Genomic DNA, 19,864 nt, shown 5'->3' on the forward strand with positions numbered 1-19,864 from the left:
AATATAAAAAAAATTCCTATCCCACGTATTATTTCCATCAATGCTACAATTTTTGCCCGTAGCCGGTATATATCGGGATCAAAGTAACACGAGACGACCGGAAAATCGGGATCTAAGAAGAACGAATTCTTGTTCCAGAAAAGAAAATAAAAGAAGGGGAGGAGAGAGAGAGAGAGAGAGAGAGAGAGAGAGTCGCGTGGTGGATATCGATATAGGCGGTACGGAAAATCGAATCTACGTTGTACTCGTTTTACGCGCAAGCCTGGCATCAAACGATGAGGAAAACTGGCGGCCAAACTGTACCGACGTCGATCCTCGTAGACGAGCTTATCTTGTTGCCGTTTGAGGGTTCCTTTGTACTTTCAAAGACCAAGTCGTTGCTACAGCCGTGCAACTTCGTGAACAATATTGTCTAGCAAATTTTGCGTCTCAACCCCTGAAGGAATAGATTCCAATTGGCTCTCCGCGAGTTTCCTCTATCTTTTCCTTCATCAAAATCGTTCGTCCCCTAATTCGCGTGGGAAAATGAAAGAATAAAAAAAGGATATTGAAAAAATTAAATCCTTTAAGGCTATTTGTACGATTGAAAAATGTACGTGTTACTTTTCTTCCTTTTTTTTTTTTTTTTAAAGTACGAGATTTCTTGACGTGGGAAGATTTTTAATATCGAAGGATCGAATTCGGGCAAGAAATCACGAATTTTTATTTTTGAGAAGGAAGTTTCGAGATTGATTAACTTGAAAATGAAGCTTTGAAAGCTTATATGCAATATTATATATTATATATTTGTATATAATGTTACTTATAATTATAGGGGTATAATCGATATGTTCATTTAGTAAGTTCGTTTAATTTTCATCGGTAGTTATGATTTTTCGTTCAGTTAATAGGATTTTCGGTTCATATAAATAATACTAATTTTCTCGTAAATATATAATAATGTTTTAAATCTGATGAATTTGGAAACGGAATTCGGAATCGCAACATTTGCATAAGTCTCATTTATTTAGTTGTTCAATCGATACAATATATAATTTTCCATTGATATAATTTTTTATTATAAATATTTCTTTGATTAATCGCTTATTCAAATAAACAAATAAAGATAAAGATAAAGTTCATATCGACTTGTTTAAATTTTAGTTAGCAATTTCGTTGAAATATGAAAAAAAGTTTCATCACGAAAAAAAATTGTTTGTGTTTGATAAAGTAAACATCAATAAACTATAATGTCCATCGGTAAAAATTTACATCTCCTTTGTGCATTGAAACAAAAATGCAATTCTCAGTTTCCTCAGAACAATCGCGTACGTAATTTTTCATTGTTGAAGAGTGGGAAAGGATATTCTCTTCTCCGGTCCAGAGAAGAATTGTTTGGAAGTCTGTCTTTATTTATTAATGGTAAAAAGAAGCTAACCTTAAAAAATGAGCTTTCGTAGTCGCATAAAGAGAGTGAAACTAGGAAATTGTACAATATTCACGGTCCCGAAGGTACTGTTGCTTAGCTTTGTCTTTTGCTGATAAATAACTAGCAGACTTTGTTGGAATAAAAGAATTCAAAAACTAGTAGTATCCCATAAAATATTGATCAAAATTCGCTTTTCGACGATTTATGAATAATTTTTTTCAAAAAGATCCAAATATGTAACTTAATATTTTTTTAATAAAAAATATACATATACAACAATAAATTAAAATAATTTCGAATATAGAAGTTAAGATGTGCAAAGAAGATGTAAATTCAAAAAGAATTTATGCTCTCTTTCTTAATCATCGCAAGATCAATTGCAATTATAATTTAAAATTTAATTTTAAAATTTCAACTCTTTCAACCATTACACCAAAATTATGGTATTAAATAATCTTGAACCAATCTCTTCGAGACTATTCGACCTAATTACGAGGAACATCATTGAACATAAATGTCGCGACAACATTCTGCGATAAACGTAGCCACCATATCTACTTAAAATTGTTCGAACTGTTACGAAACAGGTTGGGAACAATTCGTCTATAGGGCGGACGCATGCGGAGACACATTAGCCGAAATGATGGTGGCCGGAGGATTTGGTCGGAGGATGAATGTGGCCGGGTTATCTGGCGGTAATAACGCGAAAAAGGCTACTTAAGGGTGGAAACGAGGGAAAAGAAGAGAGGGATGGGATGAAATATCAACGTCCAGGCCACCGCTTATGGGGTGGAATACATCACGTACTAATTCCCAAATAGGGTAGCTCGCTTCGTGTTCGGGCAAAGCTGTCTGCTTATTCTTAAAGACGTTAAGGAGCACGCGGAAAATGTTATGCAAAGTGGCGGCGAGCATCGACGTTGAACGGCCGCTAATTTATTCCGCGGTTCTTTTTGCGTCCCCTCTTATCTGCCGTCCGTTTAACATTCAAACGAGCTGATGAGCTTCGAAAGACACTGCGTTATCGTGCGATGCCTCGCGTTATGATCTTATGAAAATTTCACGGCGCTCCTTGGCCGCTATTTCGAAGGTAATGCGCCCTGCCAGTTTCGCTGATTTCTCGTTTCGAATGATTTTCGGCAAACTATATTTCAGATTTAATTCTTAATTTAGGAATCTTTTGGAAATATGATCCGCAAGAGAGGATCGATCAATGCAATATAGATAGTTGGAAGAAAATTGGCGAAATTTTTTTGAAATTTACTTCTCACAATTTGATTTTCAAAAAATCGAGCAATTTATCCGTCACTATTTAGCATTGAGATAATTTAAAAGATTTCACAATCTAATAGAAGAATATTGAATATAAAACTCAATATTTATTCTAAAAAATAGCACGGCACATCCAACCCAAATTTTCCAAGAATTACACACATCGTTAAAAGTTATTTGTCCTACCATACTTATAAAAAACTTTTACGATTAAAATTTTTAATTAAAAATAAAATCGAGAAATCTATCTCGAATCTATCATTTCACTCTCACGCAACAATACTTAGATCGTTAAAAAAAAATAATTGATCACGATCTCCGTTAAATCTGTGCTACGCAACAGATTCATCCCCGGTGAAATTCCGTCGAGCAGCGCCATATCGTGGTCTCCCAAAAGTTTTAAAAGTTCCCTCTAAACAGATAAAGCAGGATAATTCCGGGATTCCGCGAAACTATTTGATTAAAACTCTGGAAAGTGGCAGGCATCCCTCTGCTCGAGCATTGTTTATGGAACAATGGATAGATTTGGCGTCTGGTCTGGCAACCAGATTCACACCATCTTCTTGCACCATCGCCGCCAACGGATCTCCTTCCTTTCATCGACCTTCACAGGCCGCCATATTTCCTCCCGAATGATAAGAGTTTCGAGTCACGCGAGATAAGCTCGTACAATCGAGGGTCGTAGTTTCGCCGCCACGACGCGTTTTCTTTTGTCGCCGATTAGGGTGTATTGTGGCGCTGTTGCGGGGCAAGTGTTGTTAATAAGTTTTATCTATTTGATAAGGAAATAATAGGAAGGGGGAAACGCGTAATAACGCGACTTTATTATGTGACGCAACTACTGATATCAAATTTAGATGGAACATAGTGCACAGTAGTGTACGGTAATTATGAAAAAAAGTTTGAAATTAGGTGTAATTTGTAGTAACGAGTTTAATCGATTGAAAAAATGTGTTAGTTCAAAGAGTTTGCTCATTTCATTTGATTGTTATAGGTTTATTTCACTTGTCTGAGCATTGCTAGTTTCATCCACTCGATTTATTGCATTTAGTGCCTGATTCATTTCATTTGTTTATGATCCACTTATTCTATTTATCCGACCATTGGATTATTCTATTCCTTTGATTGTATATTTCATTAAATATACCACGATTGATTTATTTTTACTTATCTACTTGACCAGCGTATTCCACTTGGCCAATAGTGATTGATCTGTTCCATTATCCAACTATTTTTGGCCCAGTTTATTTATCTGCCTAATTTAATCATCCATACATCTAATCCTCGACTCAATCCTTAATGGAATTAGATTTCGCTTTTCCATCTACGACGATCAATAGAAAATGTGTAAATAGTTTACGACTCTCAACTCTGACTCGACGAGACAATATCGCACAATCGCAAGGGGAGGAATAATAAAGGAAGTTAAAAAAAAAAAAGAGAAAACGATTGTCGAGAGAAGAAAGCCTTCCCTTCTCTGGGGGAATAACGTAAAATGTAATGAAACGCAGCCTGTTCGCTGTAAATATGCAAGCATAACGTTCAAAGGAACGTAAAAGCGGACGACGACGATTGCCCACGCGTTCCAATAAGAGGTGTTGATAATAAAACCTGCAGATTCGCTATTTTTATACGCGAAATTATCGCGCATTCGTTGCCAGAATTCTTGGCGAAACAGGGGGCATTGTAAATAGGTTCCGCGGGTCGTTTTAAACTGGTCGTGAGTAAATGTTGGGGGGCGATGGAAAACCAATTGAACGTTTTTCACGGTAAAAGGTAAAAGCGCATTGTATCAGGAGGGAAGAATTGTTGCTACAATTGGCGGGGAACAGTAACGCGAAGGTAATGGGATGGGTATAAGAACGTGGAATTCCTCGAATCGAATAATACCCTTCAATGTATCACGATCATTGCTACGGCTCATGCATCTCCAGATAAATTGTTTGCTTTTAATCCTTTCCAGGGATAATTTTGCTTTGTCCTTATTTCTTTGATGCGTTTATAAGTGTTTATAAATGTCCATGGTGGTGGTATGTAATTTTATAATCTTCTTTAAAATGGAAAATATATACAACGCGCTTTTATCGTGGAAAATTTCAAACTAGAATGGCTTTTATCTTATAGAAAACTTAAGCTACGCATGAATTTTTTACTTACCTTTTACCAAGGATTAAACGAACATTGCAAACCACGTTAAATTTAACAAATAAGTTAATCAACGTTATTAAAGCTAAAGTGAAGCTTGGTAAATGTAATGGAGTGCCCCGCAATTCTCTATAATTACATCATACAGTGTAACAGTATCTCTCCAATTCTATATTTCGATTGAATTGCTTGAATACACGTATGTGTTATTAATCAAAATTAGGTATTATCTAATAATAATATGTTCAATTTCACTTAACTGTATTGTCAGTGAAACGAGCACATGTATCTAGAATATGATAATTCTGATAATATTACAACGTTCCATTTTCCGTAAAATTATCTGGTACTTCTTGAAAAAAATTCCTTTTCAACGAATCGAAGCATCCATTATACAATTATATTCATAATTTAAAAAAAAAGAAAAAATGATTCAATTCGTGATCGAAATTGTATCCAAAAAAAAAAAATATATCAGCTATCAATTGGAATTTTATTGTCTTGGCGAACTTTTCGTTTCGATACTTATTAGAGTGGAGTGAAACCGGAAACCGGACTATTTACGTACATCGTGCGCGTTTTGGCTCACGTGCATAATTCGTTGGAACGGATGACCGAGCACAGCCACAAAATACGGTAAAAGTTGCAGGAAAATGTGGAACGCGGAAGTTTTGCAGGTTTGTGCGACTGGCCGGAATGATAAATCGTTTAACGTAATTTAATTATATGGCCGGTGTATAGCGGAAGCGGTGAATATATAGGATGGAATAAATAATTACTTTCTATGACAGATATTAATGAGCCGTGGCTATAGACGCATTAGAGAATCAAACTTCGAATCTTGAATGGACGATATTCATATTGTTACGAGTAATATTCGGACGTAAAAGGTTGAGTGGTTCAAGCGGTTTGAAATGGAATTTCGTTGTAATAATGAATGGTAATGAAAAGAAAATTGAAAGAAGACGGTTTAGAATAGTGGGGAATATTTTTGAAAGATTAAAATTATCGCATAACATTGAATTTTTTTACGTTAAAAAGGAAATATTCTTACAGTACAGTTTTATTGTACATTTATTTTTTAATGGTATATATATTTTAAAAATATCGTATATATCCTAATGAGAAACCTTCCTTAACATCAAGCTGAATTAAAAATATTTTACATTTAAAAAAGAGTAAGAGCGTTCCAAGTTCATCTTAAGTAGATGGAGGTTTCGCGAGCCTTCTGCACTTATAAATTCGGCACTGTCAAAGTAGGTCGTCTCCTCTGAACTTTTAGCCGAACTTTCAACCTGGAAACTTCGATTTCCCCACAAATAGTGTTACGTCCGAATTTTCACCGATTCGGCTTCACCGAAGAAACTTACCCATCCAGAATTGCACGATTTCGTAAAAAATTAATTCTAAAAAAAAGCACGTATTCCCAAAATTCTATCAAACAAGATAAAGATTAATTTATAATAAATATTCAAACCATATAGATTTTCTATATTCCATGTTTCGTCCATATAATAAATATTTAATAAATATTTTTTGTTCAGGAAAACATTTTTTATAGAAAATAATATCATTCTTATACAGTTTCTATTATAAATTGATTGAAATGTTACGTTATCGAAATTACTCGAGCGACGTATATCGATTTTTAAAGTCGATAGAATAATTATGAGCTGTGGTGTATATTAATAGCTCGAAAGTGACAGAAACATTGAGGTCGCGGTTTTAAAAGTTGCTTATTGGGTCGTGGTATATTTGAGAGACACAGCAATTTAAAATTTCGTATTCCTCTGTCAATTTTTCTAAAAAAAGAAATCATACGCGAGAAACAATGGAAATTACTGGATTAAACGAACTATAAATATTTCTCGTACGAAAGAAAAATGTACGCTTCAAAGCAAAAATAAAAAGTATTTAATTATTTACAAATTATATAATTTATTTTTCTTTTTTAAAAATTAATTTTTAATAAAGAAAAAATTGTTAAAAATATCATCGATATCACTTAATAAAATTATAAATTCAAATACCTCGAGTATCGATACGCTAATAATTTCAAGCATTTTCTTTTTCGCGATAAATAGATGCTGAAATATTGACGCGAGGATTAATCAAAATCAATTGAATTTATTTTCCCTCTTAAAACACGAATTAATTGTATGCGATTTATACACTCGAAACTCTAATGAAAATCGTTCTGTTTGTGTTGTAGTGAATGTCGTGGATGGCGAGGTGTTGCACATCGTGAAGATAAGTCGATTGCACATGGGAGCATACTTGTGCATCGCTTCGAACGACGTTCCGCCGCGAGTTAGCCAACGCATATCTCTTCGCGTGCAATGTGAGTATACCGAAATATTCCCTCAAATATATCCCTCAAATAGTGGCGAAGCGGCGTGTCTGTTTATTGGACTGCTTTATATGCATGTTAATCCTAAACTGCCCCGTTAAATTTTGTGAACGTGTTATATTAACTTCAACCATGCGTAAACCATGCTTCCCTTTTCGAACGGAAGCTTTTCAAAAACTGCGTTCGTGGAAAAATATTTGAAGTTGCTTGAATATTTGTACCGCTCCCGTTTTCCGCCATTTCAAATATATATTTTTGAATGGAAAGTTTTCGAAACTGTTCGTGTCAAATTATTTCTCATTTTTAATACGTAATATCATTTTTATTATCGCGTAACATTTTCTCGCATCGTTCAATCGAAAAGAACGAAGAGAATGAAATTTATATAGGGATTTGTATTGGAATTTTTTCCAATGAGGTGAACACAATTTGTATCTCGTTATCGTACGTATTATAATGACTTTCATTTTGAAGTAAATTCATTTTAAATAAAACTATACTTTTTTTCTGATAGGATACAATAATAGAGCAAAAATCAGTATGATTGATTTTTATCAATGACAACAAACAAAATTGGAAATTTTGGCTTGGAGAATCATCCATAAAAATGTTTGAACATTTAGTTGATGCATAATATTTAACATTCTATTTAAGAAACAAACTGATATAAATGTATATAAAAATTGCACGACAATTATTTCATCCATAAAAAGTGTCACTGTCACTACTCGTGTCGCAATGACAAATTTCAGAATAGATAATTCTCAACAAAAATTGGAAAATTCCAATGAGAAACTCAATTACAGCAAGGATGATACGTTTGAATAGATAAATTTTGAACGAACGATAACGTAGCGCGCGATATCTCGATAAAGAGTGATTGTTCTATCCTAGGCGATGCATTAGGTTGGTTTTCAACGTCTCATTTAGCCAGCGATTTACGGCCGACCACTTGACCCAGATATGCTCGATGTACCTAGATCCGTTCATCCCCCTCACGGCCGTCACGTTCATCCAGTTTTAGGGTGCGAAACGCGTTTCCGCCCTGTCTTTTCCGACACATTAGCCTCCGTTCTACCGCATGGATGGACACGAGCGTTAATAATCGCCCGATGAAACGTGAATTACAGTCTTCAAATGGAAATTTTTCATCGAAAGTCGCGTATTACTCGCGTTTAAGTATCTTCCGTTTTTAGTTTATGCGAGAAAGAAATAATCGGATTTGAGATTTTAATTTTAATCATTTCATGCTACGTGCAAAAAATATTTTAAGTAGTTTTTAAATATTTAATATTATATTTTTACTTGTCCCATATATTTTCAGAATATATTATTACGATTGATAGATCTTTTAAAAGGTTTCTGTAACGCTATCCTATCATATCGTTTAACTTATTCACTCGAATAGTGAAAACTTACAGTTTTGAACGTAGCTCACGTATCCAATCAATATCATCGACGAGTAAAATTACACCATATTTTTTTTTCTTTTTTTCTAAATTTTTCGAGTCAGATAGATAACCATTCCTTCCCAATATCGCGATCGGCTAAAACGCGTTATCCCAATATCAACTCGATAATTCAACAAAAACGTCAGAGGAAGAATATTGAGTGAACGAAGGACGCCATCGAACAAGAGTGATATCGTCTCGAATATACATGTTGGTAGTAAATTGTGATTTACGTTGGTTCGTAAAAGACGAAACTATGACACGATATTGCGGCCATGGAATATATCTGATCTCGGAGAAGCAAACATCGTATAATAATCGAAAATTCGAGAGGAATGTTTTCAACGGAGGAATCTCACGTTTCACGGAGTTCAAGTTTTTTGAGTGCATGAAATCTTTATATAGAACACGTTGGAAAAATGAACAAAAATTAAAGTATATAAAGATGGATAACTACGATTGACTTATTTCGTTCGTTTAACTATGATTAACCTTATTTATCTGACTATTATTAATTCATTTGGATTGACTGATCTACTTTTTTTTTTTTTGATCATAATTATTTAAATATGTCTCACGTGCTTAAATGTGGCTGGCCTATTTTTATTTTGTCGACATATTCCACTTATTTGATTAGACCTATCTGGTTCCACTCGACTGATCATGACTGATCTATTCCATTTGTCTAACTATTATTGATGTATTCTACTTCTCTAACCATTGCTAGTCTATTTTATTTTTCTAAATTACACGCAATTAATCTATCTTACTTTTATAAAGAGATTTGAAAATTTGGAAAAGTTGATTTTATTGTATTTATATTTTATTTTATTACTTTTTTTTTTAAATATTTTGTACGATTATTTCTTATTAGAATTTGTGGAATTAATTATTAACTTCTTAATTATATTTATGGAATATAACTATTTGGTTAATCAATATTGATGTGACAAACATATCGAAAAGTTTTAACGAAATTCGTTATAAGTTAGTGGATTTTCTAGGATTTACAGAATTGCAAACAGAGAGTTCTGATGCACTAGATTACGCAGTTCGAATAGTTCTAAATTTGGGTAGAACAAAGCGTGGAAAGTTTCGTCGCTAAAGTTCAAAGCTCACCTAATCCCAAAAATTGATCCAACCTATTTCAAATATCCACCTTTTCGATTACGTAATTTCCTTATTATCTGAATAAGTATGTATCTTCATTCGTTCATTTTATCAATGAAATTTTGAGCAAGAATATATTTTACGAGAAGAATATAAACAGGATATTTGAGATTATCCGAAATTATATTTAAATTAATAATAAAAGAGGAATTAATTATATCACGTTACTATTTTTATCGTTGCAGTTCCTCCTATGCTTTCGATACCAAATCAATTAGAAGCGGCATATATTGGACAAGATGTCACGTTGGAATGTCACACAGAAGCTTATCCTACCTCGATTAATTATTGGACGACCGAACGTGGCGATATGATTGTCTCCGGTAATTTTAACTGTGATACAATTATATTTATACTTGATTATAATTATTTGTTACACGAAAAGAACAAAATTTTCTGTATACAGTTCTCGAGAAGAACGTTCTCTAAGAATTTTGAGATTTTTATTTGAATTTGAATTAACGTAGAAAAATATTTTGAATTATTCTAATAAAGTATACTTTTCTTTATATTTTTTAAAAATCATTATTAAAATTATTTTAAATAAAATGCAAATCTAAATTTATAAAATATTTATACAACATATTTATTGTTAATTTCGTTTTACATTTATATCTTATTGATCATCTTCTTAAAAAATACTTGAAATTTTGTTCTTTACGCAACAGCCCTTTTTTATGTTTCGAAGCTTTAAAAAAAGTTATGTCGATACCATAAATGTATTCTTAGGAGCTCTCTCACAAAATATAGCTGAGGAAATATTTTGCTATATAAAATTCTTAAAAAAACTTCATCTACGTGATATAATACTAATTCTTTTTTATTTCAACTTTATGTTCTTTTCTTAACAAATAAGAAAAAGTAATTAGTATCATTTTATTTAATAATCAAAATATTGTTTTATTTTTTTAATAAAACTTTCTTCTATTCTATATAATACGAGAAATTGCAGTCTCGTCTAGTTATTCAAACAAGTGCATGCGCATTCATTTTGTTTGTTTAGCGATAAATTTCGCAATACACACGTATACACACGTATCAAACACGAGAAGTACGAAATATTCACGCAAACACTGCTTCGTTCGATATGCCTTGGCGTTTGTTCTTCCATGCATAAACTTTTTCAAACTACGAAGAACGTGGTTTTATTTGCCTAGGCAATTACCATTCTATTGCAGGCGATAAATATGAGGCGGTGTCCACCGACAACGGGTACAACAAGTACATGATGCTGAAGATTAGAAATGTCGGCCCGAAGGATTTTGGCTCGTACAAATGCGTGGCCCAAAATTCCCTCGGTGGAACTGACGGGGACATTAAATTAGATGGTGAGTAATTTCACGTATAATTTTCTCGTACATCGCCACTTTTTTGGTAAAATTTGGATATATTAGCTGAGTATTTTAAATCTTAGAAGAGAGAGGAAGATAGATAACGTGTGTATTGAATTATGAAAATGTGACGTGGTTGAAAAATAAATTAGAAAATTATTATTTTGAGTCAATTTGTTATATCTTTCGATTAAATTTCCAATTAATTTTGATATAATTAAATGCCAAATTTTTATTCGATTGTATTCTATTTGAATTCGTTTTTGTATTATATGTTATTTGAAAAATTAAGTAATTCTTTCTTGACGTATATACGATCTTGTAATGAAAAAAATGAATAGATTTTCAATAGATTTTGCGCAAAAAACTCGTATCATTTCCTAGTCGATGGTTATCGATCGTTTGACGAGGTCAAGCATCCTTATCGTTTCAACGTGCCTCGTAATTGGCGATTAAATTTACGAAAGATATATTTATCCCGAGAGAGTATACTTTTCCACCTCCTTGGGTGAATAAATTGGCTGAAATTAAAAGTTTAACGAGATACGTCGTAATGTCGATTTCTGTGATACGAATATATGAGGGAATTTCACTCTCAAATCTTTTCATTTTTGGAATATATTTGTATATATTCTATGTACAAATCTTATATATTATCAAAAAATTAGAAATCTGCTTAAAATCATTAATTTAGAAATGAATAATAAAGTAAAAAAAAAATAGAAAAAATGTATATATATCTGTTTTACAGAAAGAAAAAGTAATGATTTAAACATAAAATCTAGCGAATATTTATATCCACGAAAATATTCAAACTTCATCTTTTCCTTCACAGAGATTCCAGCACCATCTACGACGTCCACGACACCGCCACCCTATCACGTGACTACATCGATGAAGAAGAACGGTAACTAACCTCAAATTTATCGGGTATTCAGCCTATTTGCGCTATTTTTTATCCCACATCAAAATCACGACACTAAAAATACATGAATACAACACAAAAGTGGAAAAAAAAAAAAGAAGTATTCATCTTAATCAAAATTCTTTTGAAGAAAGAACAACTTTTAAGCGAAAATATTAAACAAAGAAAAAATTAAAAATGAAAAATTAGACAAAAGTATATTCCAAGAAAAAAAAAAGAAGAAGAAGAAGAGAGCGAAAAATTAGGCAGAATTAGCCGAGAGTTTAATTTTCATTTTTTGTAAAACGTCGCACACACACGATCTTTGCACGGATATCCTCCTCATCCGCCCACCCTCCTTGCTATTTTTTCCCTTCATCCCCTGAAGTAAGGACATCTATTCCCGTGTTTCTTCATCTCACGATTCATCATAAAACACACCATGTAAAACCGCCTTTGTGTAATGCATTTTAGGTAGAAACGGTAACAAGAAATTACGACAACGACCTATCGACTACGAGGTCGAGGAATGGCGAAATCCAGGTCAGTAAATATCTATTTTAACGCGGGCCGCATACCTCAGGCATTTCCCACGACGATACACCCTGGTGGCTGCCTGTTGTACCGCTTCGTTCGAGTAATTAGCGTAATTAAAACCTCGTCAACGGTGCACATTCGAGGTGGAGAGATTCTCCGGTGAATCCACTAAATTGCCAATGTTCGGTGATCTCCCTTTATCCGTGAACGAATTACTTCACGTTACTTGGCTCCCTTTAACTGGCCGGAATGGATTTCAGAACTACACTTTCGACAACAGTGATTTTACCGATGGCTCCTCTGATTTCCGCATCGATCTCTTCACTTTTATTTTTGACGTTTTTTTTTCATTCTTTTTTTTTTTTTTTTTTTTTTCTTTGTAATTTGACTGGATGTGCATACAAATGTCGATCTCGAGATTCAGCAATTTTAAGCGATTGAATTTGAACAGTGATAGATCAAAAATTTGAATGATTGATTAAGTTTTATTTTAGGATGAGAAAAACTTTTACAATTTTTCTATTCTCTATTCTCGATTGTCTATTTTTTCTTCTTTTTTTTTTTCTTAATTTGAATTTTTCCGAATGTGTGCATGAAAATATGTGTAATTGTGGGAACAATTTTAAAATTGCATAATTTGTGGGGACAATAAAATTAAATTTATGATGAAAAACTCAATTACTGTTATTTTTAGGTTTAATTTTTTCTTGCATTTATTTAATCTAATAGTTTAGATTTCCTCTTATTTATCTTCAGTTTATTTAAAGGATTTAATAAATTGATTTAATGGAAAACTGAATGAAAGAAATTTAAATAGCATAACAAAATATTTTGACTGAAAAGAGTAAGAAATAAAAATGATATAATATCGAGAAGGGAAAAATTTAATTATTGCCCACGAAACTTTTATAAGTATAGGTAAAGTTGAGGTACGATGAAATGGAATGGAAATTTTCATCTGACAGTTTATTGAACGAAGAACGGAATAGAGTTGTATAGACATTGTTGACATTAGTTTGCGCGATTCTGAGCTGCAGGGAATTTGTAATCCGATTGTCACTGCAAAATTGATTTTCACGAAGTTACTAATTAGTTTCTATCCGTCAAACGTCGAAATTTTCTTGCACATCGAACTTAAATGTTCATATATATCTATTCGTAAAGTTCAAATTGAGCTGGAAGTTTATTTTTCGGACGCGCTAGCTCGAGAGAAACTTCAGATCCAAAGATATCAACAATGGTTGGCACTAGTATGAACTTCTTTTTCACCGCTCAATAAGTGCTTTCACTTTAGTTCAAGAGTCTTATATCAAGAATACTTTAGCTGGTTTATTGATCGAGAGAAATCGCCAAAAAGTAACGAAACTTTTAATTTTATTTCAAAAAATTGAGAAATTACAATAGCTTTCGATATTTCTTTTTTCCAAACTGCGAATTATATCTATCTGAATTGAAAAATTAGAATTTGTAGAAAAATTTTTGACAAATTATTTAAAAAAAAATCATGATCTCGATAAATTGATTTAAATATAAATTTAATCTTTAATAATATAGAAGAAAGATCTTTCAATTTTCATTTTTTTTTTATTTAATTTACATACGATATTTGCATATTATATATTTTTATTTTGCATATTATATTTTTTTATTAAATTCATTGATTTAATTTTCATTTAAATTGCAAAAAGATTGGAAATATGAATTTAATAATTATTGTCCAACAGATTTTTAATTATTTTAGAACAGAAGACGTAAAAGGAATTCCTCTTGAAATAGGGGTTGGTTATTCAAGTCGGAATTTTTCCCTACCGTTTTATTTTCTTATAGCTACCAGTCTGATTCGAGGCGGTGCCGTTTAAAGTATCGCGTAGCTTATGAATATTAAACGTCGTAATATCTTATGAATACGCATGAGAAGAGCAATCCAGCGAGTTTAACTACCGTTAAATTTCGAATATCGATTAAAAGTCTAAATATTCCGCAAGGAAATAATGCATTAATGTAGAATTACGTATGCACTAAATATGTACATTAACTATGATTAAGGAAGAAATAAATTTCTTCGATTCGTTTGAACAATTTCTTTCAAATAATTATACCATGTAATGTTAATCCATGATGACCACATGTTTCATTTCTAATTCTTCGTCATTAATTAAAATGGCATAAAAATATTAAGAATTAAACAATCACGATATTTCAAATTGATACCGCGAGAAAAAAATAATCAAACTTTCTGTTTTAAGTTAAAGTCATAAGTCGTTCTAGAATCGATTCTCTTTAAACTCTCAAATTTATTAGAATATTCTCACAAAACATGCGGCATCAAAAATCGAAGAGGATCCTTTATGGATAAATGCAAAATACAGTCAAAAAGCAGCGAAAAATGCAACAAAATGGCAAATTAACCAGAACACTTGTACTGAACGCATGCAAAAAACGAATATATAAAAAAATCTTTCTCATCTTTCACGTTTCTTGGAAAAATTAATAAGAAAATTCTTCTGTCTCTATCTCGCTTTCGTCATATCTACTTTCTTCCCTCTCCTACTAAAATCAAAAATTTTAGCCAACCAAGATTCGAAAATAATTAATAAAACCGCATATATGAAATAAAACGAAGATAAAACGATATCAACGCTGTATACCGATAAATTTGCAGCAAATGGCACGGACGTCAAACTTTTCGAATTCAATTTCAATGACTTTGTTGAAAGATTCCTCGGGAGACGGCCTCACCCTTTTCTCGAAGTTTACTTTCAATTAATGAAAAACGAGTTTCGTTTGACCCGCGGCCATCGACCAACCGTCGAAACGCGCCACCAGAATTTCATCCGTTTCTTTCCAACCCCTTCCTCCTCTCTCTCTCTCTCTCTCTCGCCCCTATATCTGGACCCCTTTGTTTGCCTCTTTCTCGCCTTCATTTGTTAAATCGATCGACACCCGCACGTGCACCAAAGTCGAGAGCAGTGGCTGCCGGATGAATTGATTCTTATACACCGTGCGAAAACTTTTATGATCTGTATTCGTATCGAAACGGCGCCCGATTCGAGAGAAGCTTATCCTAATGTCTGACGTGACGGAGGAAAGTTTGGACGAGCGTGTATCGATTCGATTTTCATTCCAATCGAAGCGATTGGAAGGTAATTTGAAAGAAGGGAAGAATGTGATTTATTTTGTTTTTGGGGGATTAAGATAACGATTCGGTCGAATGAATAGTAATTGATTCGTGTTTATGATTCTTAAAAATTATTTAAAAATTCGTGTATTGTTATCGTAAAAGTATGTCGATAAAGCTAATGAAGAATTGAAGAATTGATTTTTTTACGTTTTTTGAAAGAAAGTAAAAATATTTTACGCGAAAAGTCATTGTGTGATTTTAAAAAATTAAAAATATAATAACGTGACCTTTTTGAATTTGATTGAAAAATATTGAAGATAAATATATCAATATTAATAATATGATATTAAAGAGAGATACAAAAATTTATTATTTAACTTGATAATATTATATGATAATATTTGGTTTTCTTAATAATATTACCAATAGTTGTTCTTTGAATGAATTTTTTGATATTTTTCCTTCCGTTAAATAAGCGAATTAAATTATTATTTAAATTAATAATAATAATTTTGTTCAAATTGTTTCTATGATTCGAATGTTTAATAACTTTCTATATTTATTCGTCAGTAAACACTAATATTGAATGAATCAGCAAAAAAGTTATAGCTAGAGATTTCAGAATATTTGATCGCGTTTGTATCAGTTAAGTCAAAATCAAATTTGTTAAATATGCGCATATAATTTTAATCCTTAATGGACAAAAAATTAGCATTGAAATACGTCATTACTTCAATTTTATTTTGAATTTTATATTTTTAAATTAAACATATTGTCCACCTAATCGCAAATTTCTTAGTTTCATTTTTTAAAGTTAAGTATCTTTATCCTTTTTCTTTGCTTTTCTTTAACAAAAATCATATATATCTTTTTACAATACTGATTTCCTCTTCTCTCGAATAATACGTTCAATTATTAAATATAATCAGAATCAATCTAATCTCTCGAAACTTCAAAAATTAATTCTCGTTAATACATCCATTTCCAATAAACGTGGGACCGATAAAACCACAAAATTTGCAAAGAATAAAAATCCTGCGCGAACTCGCAGTCGACCGATCATTACAAGTTTCCAAACAATTATTCCCAATCTGGTTTCATTCCAGATATAAACTTGGTTTAATTGGCGGTCGCGTGATAGAGGCGATTGGCGCGATTCTGTCACGGAATCGGGGCCAAACGAAAGAAGAACGAGGGAAACAGGGGCGGTGTAGAACCGGTAAAGACGTTGTTAAAGTGTTGGAAAACGGTTCGTCTGTCGCTGTCCATGCGGAAAGTCACGTAGCGTGGATTTTACTCTCGTAGGTGGGAATAACTTTTTCCCGGGCGGACGTGCGATTTCGACGTCCCTTTCTGGGGAACGAGCCAAAGCGGACGCGGGCGAACTACTCCTGAGGAATGCTGTGAATTCGCCACGACTGTTCCTCGTTCGTTTTTGAAATAAAAAAAATAAAAAAAAAAACTTGCTACTAGTCTCGCAGCGCCTTGCGTTTTTATACGCGTCTTTTATTTCCTCTCCAATAACAAAATTCTCGTTAAATAACGATTAGCTGAATTTCTTGTTGGCAAGAAATTTCTTTAATTGATTGATTTTCTGATTCGTGGAAAGAGGATTGATTGAAAAATAGACGATGTGAACTTTGAATATTCCAAGATCCATAAGAAATTGTGTAATAATATATTACTAAAGAAGAAGCAATTCGAAATCAATTTCTAACCTATGATAATTACAAATGCACCGATAAAAATTCCATAAAACAAATTTTGTATTATTCCTTAAAAAGTAAGGATGTATAGTATCGGACAATGAACGAAAGAAACGAAAGAGATTAAACCGTTTCGATGTCCGTTTCACGCGAGGATGTTTGACAGATACACGTTCCTGTCTACATATCAAACAGCTCGCTTTCCATTCGCGCGATACCTGTATGCAGATCGAAGTTGGTGTCGGGTTAACAGGGGTAAACGTACATATGTATCGACTTCTTCCCCGGTTGATATTCATGTATTCATAGCCAGCAACATTACCGGATTTGTATTAGCGCCACAGGTGGCGGTGTTGATCCAACATAGATCGGTGTGTAAAACTTAGAACAACCGGCCAATCCAATCGAGTGGCGAAATTGAACGTGGGAGAGGGAGATTCGTGCGCCACTGAAAAGAATTCGAGAACTCGCCGTTCGTAAATTACGTATTTATTGCGACGAGATCCGCCAGACACGATACCCCGGGGAATAATTTAATAAATTGTTTTCCCCCGCCATATCGTGATCCATCAAATTTCACGTAATTCCAACGCCGTGGCGCCATCTTCGTTGACCGATTCACCTCAACTTTTCATCCGCCACTCTAACGTTTCTCATCTGGATACGAATATTCAGGAGATATTTTCCAGCGAATTCTCGATTGAACGAATACGTTTTCATACGTTTTGTTTGACGAGTTTCACGATTATACGATCAAAATTAAAGTCGATTTTAATTGTAGGTTAGTTAACTCTTTAGGAAATCACGAATAATTATTCCGGTGGAAGTTCACTAGTATTTTCTAGACTTTTTTTTATTTTTTAATAAGTCACTGTGTCAGATTCATTTTTATAGGGATGGATTAATCTGTATATATGTTTGTTAATTTTAAATTTGTTAATAAATCGAAAAGTTAAGTTTATTTTATAGAGGTGACGAATAAGTTTATTCTAGAAGCGCGAATTGATTTAGGTCGGTCTTGTAAATTATTTTTAGAATATTATATCGAGCTTTGAAGGAGTATAAATATCTTCACAATTCGCGACACATTAATTTTATCACTTATCCCATCCTTCCTTTCATACCGTTCCCTTCAAAGATATTAAATCATACTGTATGTATAATTAGAAATTGTCTGATCGATCGTTTCTTTCAGAGATATCGCTGAATCTGTCGGCTTTAACAGCCTCCGGATGATATCTAATGGAGTATAAATTTATTTAGTCTTCCGCTGGCGAGCCTTTTATCTCATTAAAAAGGGATTTGCGCAGACCAAATATCCTAGAGATTCCGAGAATTTGGTCGAATTTAATTCCGAGACGCGGAAGAGCTTCGAGCTTCCGCCCTCCATTCGTATTATCCGTAACTCCTTGTATTTATCTTCTCTATCCCAACCATTCTCATACTCGTTCATATATTTTTGTTGTCGTTGAAAGATCGACCATTTTATGGGACGATCCTCGTCTATCTAAAACACGATCATCAACCATTCATTTTCTTCTTCGAACGCCAGATGTACAATTTTAAAAAGTGTTTTTAAGGAGAATATTATCAATTTGGACAACTTTTTTTTAATTACGTATAATTTTTAGCCCTTTTTTTCTATTATTATACCATTAATTTAATGATTTTTCGATTTTTCTTTCTCTTTCAATAATTCAAAATGGAAAATCTGGCCAAAATATTTGTATAATAACAAATAAAACTCATATTCAATCGTATTATCTTTCCCAGATTCTGAATTCTCTATTAAAATTCAAACTATTATAGTCAAATTCAATCAAATCTTTAGATTCTTCATCGAAAAATCTAAATTTCATGAATATCACGATCTAATTTCTTTAGATTCTAATATAAAAATGCAAACTCTCTAGATTTATGTAACAACTAAAAATCCCTAAATTCTATATTACAACTCGAATTCCTCGGATTCTAGAAACGTCACATCGAGCTATTCGCCAAATTTCCATCCTTATTCCCTCGTTTTTATTTACAACTAAAATCCTGCTACTCTCGAGCCAGAGAAAAGAAAATTTCCAATCCCTTTGTACACGACGAAGGTAAGATGAAAAGTAGCCTTTCTTGTTTTCCCCTTTTACGGGCGAGCACGACACGTTCCCTTTTCTTCCTATTTCGTAAGATGGCGGCGTTACGCGGGGATCGTTCCCACGGCGGCCATTGAAATTCGGACTTAACGGCGGTACGAATTGGTTTCGCGCATTCATTCCCTATGAAACTCGAATCACCGCCGCATTGTCCGGTCGAAATCCTTTCAGAAACGCTATCAGCATTGTTCGCACGATCACCATCCAAACCTTCGATTATCCGGCCTGTGCATTATAATCGAACGTTCCATTATTCGAGCAACATGTACCCCGGCCATGGCCTTTGTTGTACACTTATTTCCACGTGTTCGCCACGTCCTATCCC

General features: G+C 33.2%; 1 protein-coding gene across 3 annotated transcripts in view; it reads left to right on the forward strand.

The window, feature by feature from the left end:
* Positions 1–19,864, forward strand: part of LOC100871716 (neurotrimin) — a 168,257-nt gene that overhangs the window by 88,759 nt on the left and 59,634 nt on the right. For 2 of the 3 annotated variants that reach the window (XM_012494179.3, XM_003698990.4), the window contains exons 6-10: positions 7,038–7,166; positions 9,982–10,119; positions 10,954–11,124; positions 11,963–12,034; positions 12,506–12,574. In XM_012494179.3, the coding sequence (XP_012349633.1) occupies positions 7,038–7,166; positions 9,982–10,119; positions 10,954–11,124; positions 11,963–12,034; positions 12,506–12,574 (579 nt within the window). The remainder of the gene's footprint in view (positions 1–7,037; positions 7,167–9,981; positions 10,120–10,953; positions 11,125–11,962; positions 12,035–12,505; positions 12,575–19,864) is intronic. The other variant, XM_012494181.3, reaches the window with a different exon arrangement.

The sequence above is a fragment of the Apis florea genome, unplaced genomic scaffold (genome assembly GCF_048593485.1).
Source record: "Apis florea isolate Af1SG1 unplaced genomic scaffold, ASM4859348v1 contig_1484_pilon, whole genome shotgun sequence".
Lineage (NCBI taxonomy): Eukaryota > Metazoa > Arthropoda > Insecta > Hymenoptera > Apidae > Apis > Apis florea.